Source organism: Oxyura jamaicensis, chromosome 9, assembly GCF_011077185.1.
Source record: "Oxyura jamaicensis isolate SHBP4307 breed ruddy duck chromosome 9, BPBGC_Ojam_1.0, whole genome shotgun sequence".
Lineage (NCBI taxonomy): Eukaryota > Metazoa > Chordata > Aves > Anseriformes > Anatidae > Oxyura > Oxyura jamaicensis.
The window spans coordinates 10,156,842-10,176,473 of NC_048901.1; the positions used below are offsets into that span (position 1 = coordinate 10,156,842).

At 43.7% G+C, this 19,632-nt stretch overlaps 1 protein-coding gene across 3 annotated transcripts; it reads left to right on the plus strand.

The window, feature by feature from the left end:
* The first annotated feature begins 235 nt into the window (after positions 1-235).
* CEP63 (centrosomal protein 63) lies at positions 236-19,363 on the plus strand. 3 transcript variants are annotated; one of them, XM_035334521.1, is made up of 15 exons: positions 236-321; positions 1,375-1,510; positions 3,247-3,427; positions 4,450-4,545; positions 6,783-6,908; positions 7,774-7,887; positions 10,282-10,518; positions 10,746-10,891; positions 11,667-11,801; positions 12,426-12,540; positions 14,437-14,634; positions 15,038-15,124; positions 15,576-15,778; positions 16,342-16,666; positions 18,837-19,363. In XM_035334521.1, exons 2-15 carry the CDS (start codon positions 1,467-1,469, stop codon positions 18,993-18,995), a joined length of 2,166 nt encoding a protein of 721 aa, XP_035190412.1. In that variant the 5' UTR covers positions 236-321; positions 1,375-1,466; the 3' UTR covers positions 18,996-19,363. The 3 variants fall into 3 exon arrangements, with proteins under 3 accessions (XP_035190412.1, XP_035190414.1, XP_035190415.1); XM_035334523.1 differs by having other exon boundaries at positions 10,285-10,518; XM_035334524.1 differs by lacking the exon at positions 14,437-14,634.
* The last annotated feature ends 269 nt before the right edge of the window (positions 19,364-19,632 follow it).

Here is a 19,632-nt window from a genome sequence, read left to right on the forward strand (position 1 = left end):
GAGACCGGGGCCGCTGCCTCGGCCCGCCTCAAGGCGCCTCGGCCCGCCTCGGGCCGCCGCCGCTCCCCGGCGCCCGCCGCCAGCCGTCATCAAGCGGCGCCGTGCCCCGGCGGAGGCCGGGCGGGGAGCGGGCGGCGGGGAGCGGAGCAGCCCCAGGCCGCGTGAGGTGCTCGGGGGTGGCCCGGGTCCGGCATTCGCCAGGTTCCCCCCTCGGCTCGGTTGTGCCGGCTGGGTCTCGGGCTGGGGCGCTGCGGGGGGTGTTAAGCACGGAGCAGGGAGAGGCTGCTTCAGCGGGGAGAGGATTTTCTGTTCTCCTCCTCGGTGAGACGGGAGTTCTGTGTGCTCGGGGGTTGAGGTACTGCTCAGGGCCCGAGGTCAGATGTCCGGATGGGGTTTGGAAGCGCTGTAGGAGCATCCCACTCGGATGGAAATGAAGAGAGAGCAAAGCCAGGCCTGTGTTTTTGAAAAATCTCATTTGCCCAGACCCACTGCCCCTTCTGTTAATTGCTTAATAACCTGCTATCAGGGCTTGAGACTGTACGGGTGTGTTGGCAACAGCAGATTGTGCGACTGCCTCCACAGAGCGAAGCTGCAGTGTACTTCTTTATCCTCAGCTGTTTAACTGTTTTTCTGTTAAGGAGCCACTGGTTCATGGAGGAGCCATTGAAAGAAATTCTAGCTTTCTGGCATGGGTCCGTTGTAACTTAACTTGTTCTGTTGTTTTCATTTTTAACCTCCCCCCATTTTTGCCTGTAGGATAAGCCCTTCTTGCTTCACATTCAGGTGAAAGTTCGGCGTGTGTGCATACGTATGCGTGTCTGTGACCTGAAGGATGTTAACTAAGGCAATGTACTGCTGCTCTGCACCTGGGCAGCTTACCCTCACCAGAGGAATTTTTGAAAAGTGACTGCTGTCTTTAAAAGGCAGTTCTCAGAACCATACGAACCAGCAGTGTATCCTGAACGCAGCAGAAAACTGCGTGGCCAGTTTAGACGGTGATAGGCTAGGAGAGACGTAAGTGAAGGGTAGATTCATACCCCTAGATTTACACAGTGCTGATATTTTTTGTCTGAAGTGACAAATGCGTCAGTCAGAGGTGGATCCTGGGCTGGCTGTGTGGACGTTTGGCATGGTTTGGTACAGCTGCTGCGTGAGTTGCAGTTGTGTGCTCTAAGGAGCGTAGTATTGCTGCCATCTCATAGTGCTGCATGCTCGTATTGGGTCTTCTTTTGTACAAAAAACTGTTTTCCCTTATTTTGCTTGTAAATTCATGAAGGTGACCACTGTTCTGCTCACTTGTAATTGTGTGATAATTATATATTATGCATTTTTTTAAAATTCTTTCCCCTGTGGACTTGTCTGTTCTTTCTGCAGCTGGATGGAGAAATAGACTTGCTCTTACATTGCCACGGGTGAGCACTGCTTTTGTGTACTTTCTTAGCTGCTAAATCCACCCCGATTTGCTGATGGAGGCTTTGTTGGAAGGAATGCAAAGAAATGTGCAAGGGAGGTATGTAAGCAAAAGTGTATGCCAGTCTTTTAAAATAGTTTAAGTACACGGCTTCCCTCTTATTTACAACCAAATCTGTTTTATACCAAAATCGTTATTATGCAAACTTCCATTGCTTAAATAAGGTCTCTGGTGTTTATCCCCCACCGTCTACTGGTGGACAGATACAGCGTGCAGTGGCCTTCAGCTGGTGCAGAAGCAAAGTCGCTGGTTCAGCTAGCTGGCTTTGCAGTAATCCCTTGCTGTCAGAGACTGCAGTCTTAATTGTTAGAATTTCAATGTTTCATCTTCCTAAAACCTTTACCCCTCCGCCCCTTTTTTTTTAAAAGACCCTTCTTACCTTGTAGCATCAGGAGCAATGGCAATTAGAAGTGTGAATAAATATTTTTCTTAAGAGCCCTGCAAGGTTAATGAGACATATCTTTGCTGTCTGTTTTTAATGCAAGCATCTGATTAGTTCCTGCTCGTGTTGAAACGGCAGAGTCCCATTCGTCTCTGAAGAATCCTTAATGGTCTGTCTTAGGTTAAAGTATCTAGACTTTTGGATCCCAGAGAGAGACTGTAGTGCCAATAATGGAAAAAATGTTTTATTTACTAAACAAACACGAAGCAAAAGTCGTTGATGCCATTTTCAGTTTTCTCTCAAGTTTACTGATACCATATATTTTCTACAGATAACTGGTTGCATAAATCAAGTTTAGACTTAGCTTTATATTAGCAGATGCTGAGAAGGAAATGTTCTTGCTCTGCATAATAGCTGCTAATTTTTGGTTAACTCGCAGGACAGGGTGAACTTCAAATTTAACTGATTTTGGCTGCTTTAAGAACTATTTCTTTCCCTATAGAAAAACTGTCAAGTTGTGAAGTGTGCATATGCTCTGGGGGAACAGAGAAATTTCAATCCTTTAACCTATTGATTTCCATTTCTATTCAGTGCTTTCTGTTTGACAGGCAAATTAAAGGGGTGAAGATCATCATGGAGTTCACTGTCCTCTAGGGCTGTATCTTGCAAGCCTTAATATTGTCCCTGGCTTAGCAGCTTGTGAAGTTTTGGAGGAGTTAGTTGAATTGGCTTCAATAATTACTGCACCAAATTAGAAACTGCAGCATCACTAGGGAGCAGACTCTCCCCATTGGATTGAGAATGTTTTATTCTTCATTATCATGTTGTCATCCAACCCCCTCTACTTAGGGGTTTTTCTGCATTTGTGATAAACTTTTGTTTTCAGGAGCTGATAGCTTGGCTGTAAGATTTCTCTGGTGACTGAAACTTGGTATAAAATGCCTCTGTCTGGAGAGCAATTAAGACCAATACAAAATGTGGATATAACATGTTCCGGTTTGCCTTGATAATGCATACTACCAAGACAAAAGTATTTATAGGTGCTTGTTACGTGGTGAGTAGAAGGCAAAACACCCTATGTTTTAAAGTGTATAGGTCATTTGTGCAGACTGGGATTTCAAAAGTACTCTTCATTGGTCATTGCCAAATGTAAGTTTCTGCTCAGTGATATGAACGTACCAGTTGTGAGTTAGTGCATTAGACAAATGGGTGAATGCATAAGTATTCCATAAATTTATTTGCAAGCTGACTTGCACAGACTTCGCAGTACTGCATGTGCAGTGCCAGTGCCTTTAGTGCCAGTCAGTTTGTTCTGCTGACTTCACTGGTGTGGGGATGCTGGACCTGTGTGGGGTGGTGCCTGCTTTGTGACCTGAATCTCTTTCCCTTCCAGTGGTGGGTTCTTGACTTCCTGCGAGGCTGAGCTGCAGGAGCTGATGAAGCAGATCGACATTATGGTGGCTCACAAGAGGTCTGAGTGGGAAGGTCAGACACAGGCTTTGGAATCTTGCTTGAGTGTTCGAGAGCAGGAGCTTTCCTTGGCCAGGGCTGCTCTGGAGGAAAAATATAAGGAGGTACTGCCTCTGGTTTATTGCTTGCTGATCAGCATCCAGCTGTGTGTTTTACATGTTACAATACAACATAAAGACTGAACCTCAGTTTCGGAGTCTATTGACTTTGCATGGACCTGTATTTTAGTTGGTTTCATCAGATTTGATTCAGATTTGTTTGTTTAACTGCCAGGCCAAAACAAAGGATTAACTTTAGGAAACAGCTGTGCTAAGCAAAACAGGAGCCTGTCTCATGACTGGAAATCAGCACTCAAATTTATAAAGGAGCCTGTTGGACAAGGGTGTCCAGTTCATAATTCAACCAAAGTCAAATGATCAGCTCTCTAAGGGTTGGTTGAAGTTGATGCAAGTTAAATGGCCAGAGTTTCTAAAGAGAACCCAGAGTTGCTCAATCTGGATACAGCAGTAGCCAACAGCCTTGCAACCTGCATGCATGGGCAGAAAACTGTTTAGTGGTGTAAACTACACCAAGATGTTGCTAGGAGGTTTTCTGAGGGCTATTTTATGCAGGTCAGGTATTGTAGCCTTTATCTAAAGACTGAAAGAAATGCAATAAAATTCTGTATTAGTGTAGAAGTATCAACATGTGATGTTTCTGCACAGGATGTGGAGCATTGACTTTCTTTTGTACAATGACTTTCTGTATCTTTCTGTGGATCAGACAAAATCAGCAAGAGTCAGGGAGGCCATATGATGAAAATGATAGAGGAAAAATACCGTTTTCCTTCAAGTCAAAACAATCAGTTTTGTCCCAAAAAATGAATGCCAGAAACTGGTTGAAAGCAAGAGGCCAGAACAGAAGCAGTTCTGGTCTCAGCCAACCAAGGATACAGGCATAAGCTTACTCTGGTTCATAGTGAGCGACCCCATTGAAACATCCAGTTGCTAGGAGATTAAGGGTCTCTTAGCATTCATTTGCCACTCCCTCTCCAGTGTATATTTATGAAATGAAAAGTAATCCCTGTATTTACTGACAATGAAGTCTGTTTCTATTTTATTCATCTGCATTTTGATTTGTCGTTCAGGTTGGCATGTTGCGTCAGCAGCTAGAAGACATAGAAACAGCCAAACAGGACTTGGTTAGAGAATACGAACAGCAACTAAAGAAATTTCAAGAGGAGGTAAGTTTCAAAAAAAGAAGATTGGTTTTTGGTTCCCAGTTGACATACAGTCTGATAGGTGAAATACTTTGCATCATTGCTGTTGTTTAAATGTCATGGTTTAAAAACTTCCAGTTCTTTGGATGTTTATGTTCTTAAAAAAGAGAGCATTGCACACATACAAAGTGGTATTTTTATGATTCAGTAGCCCTGTTTTTTAGCACTTGGGAGGAACTCTGTGACAAAGAAGACTGGAGTAGAAATGTGTAGTAAGTGTACTGTTGCAATTTTCATGTGTTAGACATCTGCAGAGGTTTACTGCAAAAATTTCCTGTATTTGCCAATTCTAGTCACCATAGTGCTTATACAGAAGTTGCTATGGGTACAGGCAGCAGCAGTTTGCTCCTTCAGCATTTCATGAAATTAAAATGGGGTGGTGGTGTAACTGGCCTTGATTGTATGAAGAAAATGAGATGAGATTGGTATGCAGTCTCATCATCTTTCTGCCTCCATTGATTCTGCTTTTTTTTTTGATGGGGGTTTTGTTCTTCCAAGGCATATTAGTCTTAATATGCTTAATAAAAACTAAGTGCACCTGGAAAATATTTTGAAAAAAACAGTTTCAGAGCTTTCATCTCAAAAAGCTTGTTCACCGCAAGGAGATACACACGCAATATCCTGCAGGTAGTAGAGCAGCATTCCGTGTTTATGCCTTAACTCTTTGCCTGTCTCCACTTGCTTGTCAGAAGCAGCGAGTAAATGGCATGAACAGCTAGTAGAGCTCTGACCTTTTTTCTCTGGAGGGTTGGGCTTGGTTCATGCTCACTGTAAGCTGTGAGTTAAATTAATTTGGTAGTCTTAGCTTTGGCGACGGAAAGCATCTGTCCTCATTTAAAACACCTTACTGCTCAGTATGATTAACAGTGTTCATTCAGTACATGTTCCCACCGGAATAGTGGATAAGCTGCAGAGCAAAGCTGAGGTGCATTGGCAGATCTGCCTAAATTGCGAAGGCTAAAATAAAGTGTGTGTTGTGGTTAAAATTGCAATGCGTTGGTGTTTTACCCACAAAGTATTAATGTAGATGACATTAAGCTGCAATATTCCTCAGTCTTCTGTTGCTAGTGCTGTTTGGGGAAATTCTTTCTATCTTAGTTTACCACAATTACCAGTAAAATTACAGGTACAGTGCCGAACTCACTGAGGTTGTTGAAAGAATAAACCAATGCTGGTAATCTCCTGACTCGTTTGGCAAAACATGTTCACATATTAACTCTAAGCCTGTACATCTGTCCATTCCCATCAAACGTGCCGAAGTACTGTGCTGACTCAGAGCACTGGAGAACCTTTTGTGACCAGTGTGTGGGACTGAATCATAAGGCCTTGATTCAGGCGTTTGTTCTCACAGTCCTCCTGTTTATCCGTGGGCTTAAGGTTCTCCATCATTGCCCAAAATGGGTATGATGTCTTCTCAAATTTCTGTGACCATGAAGTGGAAACTTAGTTTATTTAATAATTGAGTTGAGGGAGCTCATCAGATGGAAAATGCTGTGCAAGTTGCAAGTGATTGTTTGCACAGAGGGTCATTTTAATGTCAAGAGTTTTTTCCTCATTCGTGCTTCTGATAAGACTTCAGCATTCTAGCAGTAGGCGGAGGAGTGATATTTTCTGTTGGCATGCTCCAGTCATTGTGAAATGCACAGTGTATCTAAGCAAAAAATGACAGATGAAGTAGTGTTGATATTAGTATAATAGCAATTCTCAAATCTTCTGCTAAGTGGAAGAGTTCCAGTCCCCACCTGAGCTTCGCTTTAACCTCAAAGAGACTGTACTTCTGTGCAGGACTCCCACCTGCCCCTGTTTGGCATGGTGTGCTCCACCATAGGAGATGGAGCACAGGTCCTGCTGGAGAGAGAGGAGGTACCACGCTGTAGCTACCTTAACAGCTACAAGTAAACCTCCATCTGATCAATATTTTAGTCATGCTTTAATTGTGATAAGACAGGGGTCTAATTGGAGCTGCTGATGTCATGACTTAAGTGTGGCATCTTGCTCCTCTTATATAACTCAGCGTATTTTGTGATACTATCGCTATAATAGGCTCATTATACAAATATAAATCTTCATTTGCAAGCTGTGTGGCCTTGATTGGGGGAATTGTTTGCATGAAACCATTTTGTATGCCTTTCCTCAAAGTGCTATTTAATTCTTGCCTGGTGGCCTTGAACAAAGTTGTCCTTTTTACTGAACTCCTGCAGTTGGCTAGGCTGAGAAGAAGCTATGAGAAGCTGCAGAAGAAACAAATGAGAGAAGCTAGAGAAGAATCTAACAAGAGACAAGGGGATGACCAGTTTGAAATGAGACGACTGACCAGAAAGCTGGAGGTAAGTAGTTAGAAAGCAACTGCTGATCAGTTTGCACGTATGAACTGACATTCTGGGCTTCACTGGTGACTTTGAGTAGTGAACTAGGAAGTGGACTGTGCATCCTGGTTAAAAGGTACTCTCCATCTAGCTCTTCTCAATTACTTGTGTATTAAAGACTGTTTCCTGCACTGAGGCCTCTAAGTACATAGGATAAACTATTTCACCGTTCTTAATCTTTGAATAAATGAAAGGAAGAAATTGCTGGAAGAGTAATTAATTATGTGAGTGGAATAATTCCCGTGTGGTGAGGTTGTCATCTCGCTTCTTTGAGAGGGGAAGAGCTACTTATAAAACTTCTCAACCATGTTTCATCTTTTAATCTTCCTGCTATGCTGAGCTCAACCACACTCAATTTTCTTCTAATGTACCCTGTAGTCGTAGCTGACAAATGCATCTGACTGATGGCAGTGTCCAATTTGTGGAGCAGAGAATAGCATTAAAACTCTGTAGCTAATGGTTGCCATCTTTGTGACTTCAATAGCAGCCTGTCTTGGAAGCTAAAGCCGGTCTGAATTGTTAAACCTCTGACAACAAATCCATGAAACTAGCCATGAATCTTTTAGCACTTAACATTTGTAAACAGCAATAATTGACACTGACGTTTATCTCGAGAGGGAGGGAAATACAAGCAAGCACAGTATGTGAGGGGCTTTGTACCGCTGGGTTGGTACATCAAATGACTGGCTAATGGTATCCCCGCTGTGGGGAAAGGTGCGTGAGGGTATGGTGGAGAGAGAAAGCAAACATGGATATGACCTGGAAGGGGGCAATCTTGTCAACTGAGTGGATGTACTGCTCCAAGCCACCCCTGCTGTCCTTGCAGGAGTTTCGTCAGAAATCACTTGACTGGGAGAAGCAGCGTTTGCGTTACCAGCAGCAGGTGGCATCGCTGGAAGCACAGAGGAAGGCTTTGGCTGAGCAGTCTGAGCTCATTCAGGTACAATTAATATGTGCTGAAAGTTTTTTTTGTCGTTTTGTTTTGTTTGTGGCAGCAGGTGGGAGAGCAGGGAGGAGGGAAGAGGGAGAGACTAATGAAATCTCTCAGGCTTGAATCCAGTTTAGGTTGCCATTGAAATGACTTTTAATGTCCTGGTGGAATAAGGTTTACTTTGTATAAGTGCAGTATGGAAAAAAGATCTGGAGTCTATCAACAGAGGTTAGACAAACCTCTTGCAGATCTCCCTCCCCCTGCTCCAATTAGCAGAGAAGGTAGTAGGATGAAGCTTTCCCTGAGAGGCAGAGACCACAACATACAACACTTTAAAGTAGCTGTAACATCAAGTCATCTAGTTCAAAGCTGTTTACCTGCCAGTAGCTAAATATGTACCTTGTAGGTCCAGCTCGGACGATGATGCTGGAAAATAGTCTTCCCCTACAACAGATACTTCAAAGTACTGAAGTCACAGCATTTTTCAGCCCTGTTTTTTATTTTTATTTTTGGTCCCCTAAAGGCAAGAAGTAATGGGGCTGCTGTTCCTGAAAAGCTAATCGTTCAGTGAGTTAGTAGTGCTGCAGCAGAGCAAGATGAATTGACCTAGAGCACAGCTGTGAAGTCACACTGACACAATCACAGCAGACACTGATAAGAAGCTCTTGCTGGGGACTTTACACTTAATGGGCTCCTGAATTACTCTTGAGTGGAAGCTCCTGCAAGGAGGAAGCTTGTGATGACAGGATTGAAGCTGGCTCTGACAGGGGCTTTGTGAGAGGCTGACACTAGTAGATCTACAAATGCAGAGAGAGTCGTTGAGCAGAAGGTCTTGCTGCTCTGCTGTCTTTTTGTCATTGATAGCTCAATTGTCTGAGAACAGATGTGTCCTTGGAGTGCAGGCTGGTATACTGGAGCACAGAGGAACTCAGTGTGCAGCAGAAGAACAGACGTTTGGGGACATTTTTCCTAAGCAGTGTAGGTGAGTTAGGTGCATAGTTGCTGTGAACAGACTGCCTGAAACCTCAGTTTCTTTGAAAAGCCCAGCATGAAAATACTAAATTCTTGTCTTGGATGTTTCTATGCATTTTGTATGCTCGGTTGCTTATCTGGCACAAGGTCAAGCTGAGATCTGTGACCACGGAGTACTCTCTCTTTCCGTGCTTTCAGCTGGGTCCCCCTCATATCTTTCAGCATAGTTAAGGGAAGCCTGCCATTCTCATCCAGTGATGAGCACCTCTCTGTAACACCTGCAGCCCTTAAAGTCAACAGGTGAAACTTGCTTTCTGTGCTACTCTGCATGTTCTTTCTGTGGCTGGAAATAAGAGAGAGCTTACATGTTTTCCTAATGCAGAAATAAATGCTCAGGTAGTCTGGCACTCCGGTTTATTGGGCTGAGAAAGGCTGTACTTTAAACTGTTGCCCCTCTTGATTACATTTTCTGTCATGACTATTCAAATAATGAAAAGGCTGTAATCAAAATTACACCATAGTCTTCCAAACGCACAGTTCCTATAGTTTTCTCAGTTACGAGGCATTATGTGTCAGGCAAGTGGTGATTCTGAAGCTGGCAGGAATTGCTGCTCTTAGAAATTGGGCGTAAAGGACTACTCAAATATTTTGTTTCAGCCTTTAAAAATTATAAGGTACTATACAAAAGGAAATACACAAAGTGAATATTCTTAGAAGCTTACATGAGAGCTGGCTTGTTAAGTTTCACCTATTAACTATGTGGAAAAAATGCTATGAAATAAAGTATCATGCTTGTAAATAATAGTGCACGTATTGTTTGCTAGTCATATGTTCCTTACGCTATTACTTTTTTTTTTGTCTGCTGCTAAAACAATGAAACATTCAAAGTGAGCATTCTAGCAGGGTGTTAGAACCAGATTATTTACTGCATAAAGCAAAGCATAATTGGCGGTTGTACCCAGTTCAGTTTTTGATCTTTTTTCCCCCCCTTATTGTGCACCAAGAGCTGCTTTCTGTCCTAGCGTGGAGTTAATGATGGGGTAATCTCTAGCTCGTGTATGGCATTTGCAAACCTTACATGCTGTCATTTCTTCTGGTCTAGACTTAAGTTAATGGGCAAAAATATTAAGCGGCTTTGTTCTTAGTTCATACCTGGACATCTTGAGTGATTTGAGAACCTCTTTTCTGAGATTCTCTTTGAAACCCTTTGGGAATCAGAGAGGCCTCTCATTTATTTTTAATTCTGACTAGCTTCAGAACTACCCTACCTTGTAACCCTGGAATAATGCCTTCCTTCATTCCCTGGTAGGTAGTCATGCTTACTTCGAGGATGTGACTTGTTGTGCAAAGAAACTAATAGTTGTTCTGAATGCAGGTTTGGTGTACTGTACTATCAAGAATTTCCCTTTCATACATACTGATTACTGTTAGCAGACTCAGCTTGCCAATAGGAAGCAGATTCTGGAGTCGGTGGAGCTGGCTAGCCGATCGGAAATCCAGCACTTAACCAGCAAGCTGGAGAGGGCCAATGATGCTGTCCGTGCCAACGAGCTGGAGGTGGAGAGGCTTAACATGAGAGTGGATGATCTGACTGAAAACAATCGGATGATTCTGGAAGATCAGCAAAGAGTTCAAGAAGAACTAAGGCAATCCAAGAAGATGTTAGAGGTCAGTGAAGGAATTGTTGGGAAACTGAATTTAAAGCAGTGAGCCTTTGTCAGCCTTCTAGAGCCTTTGTGAAGTTCCTGATTGGCCTCAAAGCTGGCTTTGTACCCATGTGGTGCTCCACACTATTTTCAAGGGTTCTTTAGAAAACCGTTCAAACTCTCTTCTCATTACAAGAATCTGATCTAGTCTAGTCCATCTTGCAACAGTCATTTCTTCCTCCCCTGCAGGTGTTACAAGATGAGAAGATGGAACTGAGAGCCACCTTGCAGTCTCAGGAAGATTTCATTGACAGCTCCAAGCTGCACCAGGAACAGTTGCAGAAAGAGCTGGCCAGAGTGACTGAAACTCTTCACACAAAAGAACTCCTCATCAGGTAACATCTGTGCTTCATTGGTACTTATGCTCTTGCATCCAAATCTATATGCCAGCTTCTTCCACTGAGAACAGAAGAAGCATTTTCATAGAGCTGGCTCTGTATCACTTGAAATACAGGGTACTGTACAGTAGTTTCTCACAAGTGCTGTGCTTCCTTGCAGTCTTTGCCAGTTTGCATTGCTTTTGATTCTCAGCAAAGAGTGTGGAAGGAGTCAGCTTTCTACTCAGCTACCTTTCTGGAGGCAGGACAGAGCTTTTGAGCATGGTTGTGTGTGTGTATGTGTGCTGGAGGACTTTCAGGTTTTGATACTGAGCTTACCAATGTCAGTGGAAGTTCTCCCTGAATTAATGATGTAAAATGAGAGCCCTGGTAAGGTAACACATGTGAGAAGATCATCTCAGCCTTTCCCTTCTGCACTGGCAATGTGCAAAAGCTAGAGGGTTCCAATGGCCACGTCAAAACACATTGTTACCTGACCGCCACACAGTTTCTTGTGAGCAGTTACTGGGTGTCTGCTAATGGCAGTGGAACTGTCTGGTTCAGGGAGGCCAGCGTCAAAATAGGATGCAGTCCTCTTCAATCACCCTGAACTCAAAAGGGAGCTGTCCTCTAGCTGACACATCTGTGTATTCACAGTGCACACGTGTGTCACCTAGTGTTGGGTTTTGTGCAATTTTCAGAGAATTCCAGGCAAATAGTGATTGTGTTTCCTGTATTGGTGTAATCAGGCATAATGTTTTTTACTGAAACTAAATTTCATGTTTCTGGTTAGGGCCTTGGAGGAGCGCTTGCAGGAGAGGCAGTTGTCTTCTCCAGGGGTAGAGCTGGAGCATGTACTCCTGCAGCTGGATGTTGCCCAGAAGAAGGAACAGCACTTACAGTCAGAGGTGACTCACCTTGAGAACAGGTAGCTGACTGCTTGCTTCCCCTGAATGTGCAATGAAACTTGGATAATAATGTAATACCTAATGTGTTGTATTCATCAAATTAACCAGGCCCACTGATTTTTGTAGGCTTTTAAAAATATTAAAGGGCTAAAGAAATCAAATGTTATTCATTTTGCAGTTTAATAGTGAGACTGTTTTGCTAATTGGCTGGCTGCTTTTCACTGCACACTGTGGGTGTTTTCAGTATGTTGGCTTGCTTAGGCTTAGCATTTCCATTTGTAATAGGTTAGGGAGCCTTTGTTAGGCAGCTGGTAAGAACCAGATCTAAATCTGTGAAATAAGAATTATAAACAAGTTTTCCTCTCTGAGTTTGTGGTTTTCAGACAAATGTTTGCGTGGGAAGTTGGTAATCTTATTATGACAAAGGAGCAAACAGGAAACCACTGTATCTATTAGATCAGCTTCCTGATTCCTTTTAAAGGGATTTTGGTACACAAACCCAAAGGATTGCTAAGAAACTTCTAGGTTAGAGTTCAGTTTCTGTTCTGACGGACATTGGAGACTGCTTGGAAGATCAAAGTTTCTCCTGACCATGTTCTCCTTCTTGGAGTATTCTAATCCGTACTTTTACATTTGGCACCCAGCCTGGTGTCTTCAAATGCAAGGTGTGTACAGCTGAGCGAAGAGCTGGCTGAGAATATCAAAGAGCTGCAGTCCATGGAAGAGCACCATACTGAGTCGAAGGCAGAGATTAAAAAGGTAACGTCGCTTTGTTCCTGGAGAGTGGGAAAGGCACTTGTGGAGTCAGCCGTTCTCCGTGCGTGTCATGTGCCTCAGCAGAGACTGTGGTGTGCTGTTAGCAAAGCTGCTGAGGGGATCCAAGGCTGGGAGTGCTGTAGAGGCAGGGATATGCTAAAGAGTAAAGAGAAGATCTGAAAAGGGGGAATTGAGAGGATGGTTTCTCAGGTTTTTCTGTACACGGCTGTACAGTTGGCTTTGTGAGCCTCTCTTAGGGCTGTTCCCTATGTTGAACAGTGCTTCTCTGCAGTGAGGAAATACTCAAATTGATGCTGAAAGGGTGAATGTGCAAAGAAATTCAAACCCATAATACTGAGCTTATGCCTTCTACAGGCTCCCAACAGGATGAAGAAGAGGGAAGGAATGGGTTCTGCTGTAAAAAATGCTACCACACTTGAGATACGGCTTCAAGTTGTGTTCTAGTCTGTATATGAATAAAGGAGTTTGTTTTAGGCTTGATACCTAGATGTGAATCCAGGATCTGGAAAAAATAAGAGTAGCTCATATGCCATGGAACCCCACCCTGATGGTCTGTGCACCATGGGGAAGCAGGGCCTCCAAAAGGCTTGGCTTTTAATAAGGGTCTAGGGTAGCTAGTGTGAGAGCTTTTAACTGGAGCCAGGCTAGAGTAGAAAGATTATTTGACTTGAGTGAAAACTCAGCTTTGTGAAAATCTTTTGTCCCGTATTCTAAATGTATAGAGATGCAGATCCTGCCAGAGATGTGTGCTTGGCTGCACATTTAAACAGCCACCCAATCAATGAATCTTCTGCAGGCTGTGAGGAGGAAAGAGATTTGTTATGGTTGTTTCTATTTTATATACTTGGGAGGCATTGAGGTGACATGGATAGAAATCAATACGTATATTTGTGTGTGTGTATATATTATATATGGTATTTACATGGCTAGGCAGAGATCATCCGTTTCAGTTTTCTGAAATGTATGTAATTCTCAGCAAGATCCTGGACGTTTAGGTGCTCAATATTTCTGGTTAATGGAATAAAATATTAGGGAAGAAATTACTCTATGCTGTTCTGTATGTCACTGAATAAACATTCAGTGTCCCTGCCAGAATACTGTATGCGATTCAGATCTGGCATCTCAAAGGGAATTTAGTAAAACAAGGTAAGGTATGGAAAATGATGACCAAAAGGATGGCGTGATTTTTATGGAAGGAACAGCTGAATGAAATGGGATTTACCAAACTGGAAAAGAGATAAATGAGATTGAATATACTAAAAATAAAGTCAGGCCTGTCATGTGGAACATAAATAGGGAATGATTATTCTCTCATAATACGGGGACTAGTGGTTATCAAATGGAGTTATGAAAACAAAGAGGTATATTTTTACCCTGTGCATAGCTAGCTTGTGGAGATTTGCCATGGATAGCTTTAGTTGCTGCAAGCTACCATTGAATCAAAAGTGTTTGGACACCTTCATGTTAGGAAAGTCTGGTTAGGGCTATTTAAAGATACCATCTCCGACTCAGGAAGGCAGTTTGGCAAACTGCAAGGTTGTTATGAAAGTGTTACTGTGCTGGCCCAGTAACTTCATCAGGTCTCTGTTGGCCACTGGGGTAGCGTGGGGAGCTAAAGGGGCTGTGATTTCATTGACTGTAGATCATCTTAAGTACTCCACAGCATGCGTCTTGTCCCAGTTGGCAGTGTACGGTGTGAGAAAGGAGTGGGATGAGATGGTTTTCAATCAGGAAGGACAGGCATGCACTGGGGGGTTGTTACTCAGAGCTTTTTGTTTTCTAGTACTTAGTTTTCACATGACTGTATCCAACGCTTTGGCTGTCTTGCTGAAACATCTGTTAAAAGATGATGGGTTGTGTGTGCATATCTTCCTCCAGTTGAAAGAAAAGCTCTGCCAGGCTGAACAAACTCACAGAAGTGAGCTAGAAGGAATGAAAAAAGAAATCTCGAGACTGACACAAGAGTTACACCAGAGGGACATCACAATTGCATCTGCAAGTGGTTCCACATCAGACCTAGAACAACAGCTGAGAACAGAAATTGAAAGAGCAGAGAGGAAAGCAGTGGAGCACAGGGTAAAAAACTCTTACGCTGCCTCTTTAATAGATCAGAGGGCTTGGAATACCGCCCTACACTTTCTAGCTATGTTGAGTTTCTTTCTGTCTGCAACCTTTGAACAAGGACTTTGAGACCCTTCCGGTGAAATCTTCTGATTTATGGTGAATCTATCTTCCTTCTTTTCAAACCTGTAACAGGCAGTCCTACAGAATTCTTTGAGATCGCTCATGTTATCTAGATCTGGATGATGACATCTTTGGAAACCAAATAAATGATTGTGTGTTGTTACTTGCCTGGTCTTCCCTCCAGTCTTGCAGGAATAATGGCTCAAGTCTTGCAATTGAGGGTGGAGAAGGGCTGTGGGGTTTTGTAGGTATGTGTTGTGTCCTTTTTCTGAGCTGTTACTTGCTTCTGTCTCAGGTAATTCTCGTTCAGCTGGAAACCTTGAGGCTGGAAAACCGTCATCTCTCAGAGATGTTGGAAAAAATGGAGTTTGGTATGCGAGAGGTATGCATGAGGGAACAGAGATGGGAAGCCAGTAGCATTGTGGGTCCCCCACCTGAGTGTTCTCAGCTTAGGCTGAGAGGTTTGCATCTTAACTAAGTGAGGGAATCCTGGAACATACAGCTGGAAGAGGACTCAAGGTCATGTTTCTGCCTCTGGCCTTGGGATAACGAGAAGGACTACATCTGAACACCTCTTGGTCCATGTTTTCCTGACTTTTTAAAAGCATCATCCAGTGATGAGAGAAATTTCCTTTCCTAGGCAGATTAGCACATCTTGTCTAAATGCAGACACGATAAGGCATATCTAATTGATTTGCTCTTAGGAAAGCTGTGAAAATTTTGCTAGTCAAAACTGGGATGGTAGAATATGTTTTAGGAAGTCACTTCCCAGCCTTTGCTCTGGAGTGCTATCTTGCCAAACAGAAGTTTTGACTTCAGCCCTTCTCTGTTAGGGAAAAGATGTCACCCTGAGAGCACTCAGTGAAGACTCTGCTACTGAATTAAATAAATTAAAATCGGAGAACCAGCAATTGCAGAGGGATCTAGCAGAGGCCAGAGCAAAACTGGAGCTCACTACCCAGGTCTGCCAGGATGAACCCGAGGGCGCTGCTCAGTTGCAAAGCGAAGAGCCCAAGACCAGGGATGTGCACTGCAGGTGAGAGTTGCATAACCCCAGGGATGCTGCTTCCATACTATGAAGGAAAACAAACGGTGTGGGGATGCGTGGGATTTTAATGACATACTTTAGGAACAGCATCTCTGTCCAGTGCGTAGTACATATGGGAGAGCACAAAAGGCTGCTTTGGAATCTGCCTTTATGCTTTAAGTAGTGCAATAGCTTTTAGTCCCAGCTATTTTGCATTCTGCAAAGCCAGCTAGTATTTGACTGCCTCTGTTCTAGATAGAGCAGTATGTGCTGCTTTTGGTGAAAGGATTAGATTTGGCACATGCAGCTGTGCTTTTTTTTTTTTTTTTTCAGTGCTGGGATGTGTGTATACTATAGCTTTTGATATCTACAGTAGCAGGAGAGTGAAAGAGAATTCCCTGCTGACTGGATGTGCATCTGGGAGTCATATGGAAATGAGAGATAGCCAGTCTGGATTGCCAAGGCTATCTGTAAACTGTATGTTAACTGTTATTTCTGTGCAAGTTCTTGCTGAAATTCAGCTGTTAAGAGGCAAACTGTCAACCAGTTATGTTTTCAAACCTGCCTTGCAGGACAACTAGGGAATCACAGCACAAACACGATGAACAAACAGAGAAAATGCATCACAAGCCTGACAAGATTATTCAGCATCATCAAGGGGAGCCCCAGGGATGGGAGATCCAGCCTTTGCCTGCTGACATTGGAGCTGTGATCCCCGAGACTGGTGAGCTAACCACCCAGACCAGCAGGAAGGGCTGCCTGGAGTCACCCACCCTTGCTCCGGATTCCTTGCAGGGAACAGATTCTTTGCTCCTCGTGCTGGATGACAGCAAAGGTTTTCCTGATGGAGCGTCTAAGAAGTGCATCTCAAATCATCAGCGAGAATCTGTGCCTTTGGTAAGCAGCTGCATAGAAGCTCTTTGCCATTCAACTGCTGACAATATATCTGGGTTTTCATCTGGCAAAATTCACATCTTTGAGTGTTTGGTCTGTCTGTGTGATGCCTTATTCTGTGAGTGTATGTCAAGCGTAAATCAGGAAGGAGAAAACAATGCTGGGTGGTCATTACTTGGACAATGGGAGTCATGTAATTACTGTTCAGAACTCTCTGGGGAAAGGTTTTGTTAGCTGTAACTGCTAAGCTAATTCCAGAAGCGCATGGTTCTCTCCATACTGGTGATGTACATCAGTGTGTACCAGGACCTGCTTCTGTTGCTTCAGGACTCTGCTTGAGCTTTTGGTTTGGGACTGTAGTAAGGTGTCTGACCCCTCTGAATGGGACTGCAGTAGTCAGCACCCTGCACTTGGAGCCATTTATGTCAGCTGATAGCAGAGCTTGAAACGAGTGCTCTACTGCACAAGTGGAGGTTGTTATTTTTGTATTTACACCTTCTCTGTCCTCCTACCTCAGCTCTGCTGCTGAAACACTTGCCCAACACACAGCAAACTTGGGCTCATTTCTTGCCTAAGGTGTTTAGGACCGTGTATCCCAGTGCCTCCTGCAGTTACCGGTCTGTAGACAGATTTGAGCAGGGAAGGGAGGAGGGGAATGGCAGAGGGACACAGACTGATGTGCTGGAATTTGTCAAACCAGGGAGGTTTGTAGTAGTACAGGGGGAGTGGAAGCGTAGGTACATGGTCTTGTGGGGACCATGGAGAAGAGTCTCCAAGGCTCATGTGTGGGCAAGTGGAGGCTTGTCAGGTCTGTAGAGCTTGTTGAGGTTTCCTACCAACAATAGGTCGTGATTGTTTCAAGACTGAAATTGCTTGTGGGTGCAACACCCCCCCCCCCAAAAAAAAAAAAAAAAAAAAAGGATGGGTAGGGGTAGAAAAAAGGTTTCTGAGGAAACACAAATGATTCTTCTGGTGATGACTGGGACTCCCTTCTCATGGTCAAGCTCCTGTGTCTTTAAATCAGTTCCTTTAACATCAAGAGAGGAGACTTCATACCAGCAGGCAATAACAGAGTAGGAGAGGTTTTCTTGCTGTTTGCAGCATTTTTTTACTGTTTTCCTTTGTTTCTGCCTGTTGATAGAAGGCCAGAAAACCGTGAGACTCCAGGGTTGGGAAATAACCAGTTGCATTGTCTTGCCAAGACACTGAGGCAAGTTTTCTGTAATGGAAAGCAGCTCTGTTGTAATTCACCTGCCAGCCCCTGTGCAGGAAGCTTCTCTTCAACTCATTATTTAAGCTTAGTTTACAATGTTATTTTTGTAAGTTCAGAACTTGTGGGTAAGTGATGCGAGTAGCAGGAACAATTCTTGACTGTAAAGCAAAGAATCTGGAACAGCTCATAGACCATCACTAGCCAAACTGAAGTGGCATTCAGTGAGCTGCGATGGGAGTTTGGCCTGTGCTTCCCCTGTGGGACTGTGGCAGACACCCATTAATTCAGGAAGAGGAGGTGTGTAAAAGAAAGAGAGATTCCTGGTGCTGCTCCAGTCTGGAAGTTTTCTCTCTTCTCTGGAACCCAAATTCTGAGATGTTACCGCACACAGAGGTTTTTATGAAGGCGAGGAGCAAAATGTAGACCTGAAGTGAGGCTGGACTAACGCTCCCAGGGCAAGGCGACCCTTGGGATTTTGTGGTGACCTTCTGTAGGGTTATGCTATGATTGCACAAGCCACATAATTCCCTCTCATTATCTTAAGGGGAGGGGCTGGTGATTGAAGTGAAACTCCAGTTTCTCCAAAGTAAATAGCCAAATCCTGCTCATGCTTCTGGGTCAGGGCTCCACCATGAAGTGCAGCAATGGCTGCTGCAGGCGCGTGGAGAGCTTGTTTCTGTTCATCTCTAGCCCCCCAGTTGGCTCTGTGGGGAACTGCTGAAATGGAAAAGATACGCGCGCTGAGGTACCGGCCTTACTCCCTGCACGTTGGCAAAAGCTTTGAAAGTATTTGCTGCTGCTTGGAGACTGTTGGGAGGGACGTTTACACAGGACACAAGTGTGAAATCCTGAGTGACACAATCCTTAGAAGTGCATTTAGCAGTGTGGTTTGCTAATCAGTAACATTTCTGACTGAAACGCAGAATGAGAGAATACCTGATACCCCTTTTTTCTCCTTAGTGCCCCCTGCCTACAGCTTCAGTTGGATCAATAGCTGCGAGATACCTGGAAGAGGAAGAGCTGAGATCCCAGCACATCCTGGAATGCCTAGATGCTCACATTGAGGAACTGAAAAAAGAGAGTGAAAAGATAGTGAGACATTTTGGACACCAGGAGTAGTGTTTCTTCAAGTGCACTGCTTTGAATGCTACTTTACTTGCATGGTTTCAAACTGCCCCTGAAGGAGGTACCTAAAAGCAGTTGCCGTTGGGGCTTGAGCGAGAGGCCTTGCCTCCTGCTCTGAGCTGGGTCAGCAGGCTGGATACCGAGGAAAGGAAACTCCTCTCTAAACGTTTGATCTGATGAAGGGCAGTACTCCACCACAAACCTTTAGTCAGCAGGCTGTGGGACACAAGGCTGCATCAGAGATACGTGTTTTTGTGCTCGGTCAGATTATGGTGTTTTTAGAAGCATTTGCTATTTTTAATGTATTTAAAGTGTATTTTATACATGTAAAGCATTGAAATAAAGTAAAGTGGAAAACCGTCCCTTTTCTTCTCTGTGCAAATTTACAGAGTAAGTTCTGTGGCTTATGTTGGTATCTCATCAGGAACTATGATAAACAATTTTTCCATCCTTTCCCTCTGTGTACTTCAAGAAATATAATTCCTGTTCCTGGAGTCCACCTGTATTTTCTCCAGTTATTTTTCCCATAGTGGAATTTCTTAATATTTCCTGGTTCATCTTGCAACTTGTGCACTTTATCTGGCTTCTTTATCTTGCTTGCACGTTGCTTGGAGAACTACAGAACAACTGA

Excerpts from the sequence above, each read along its gene's own strand:
- CEP63 (XM_035334521.1), top strand. The coding sequence starts at position 1,467 with ATGGAGGCTTTGTTGGAAGGAATGCAAAGAAATGTGCAAGGGAG. Across the intron at positions 4,546-6,782 it reads TAAAGAAATTTCAAGAGGAG|TTGGCTAGGCTGAGAAGAAG; the intron begins GTAAGTTTCAAA and ends GAACTCCTGCAG. Across the intron at positions 6,909-7,773 it reads GACTGACCAGAAAGCTGGAG|GAGTTTCGTCAGAAATCACT; the intron begins GTAAGTAGTTAG and ends CTGTCCTTGCAG.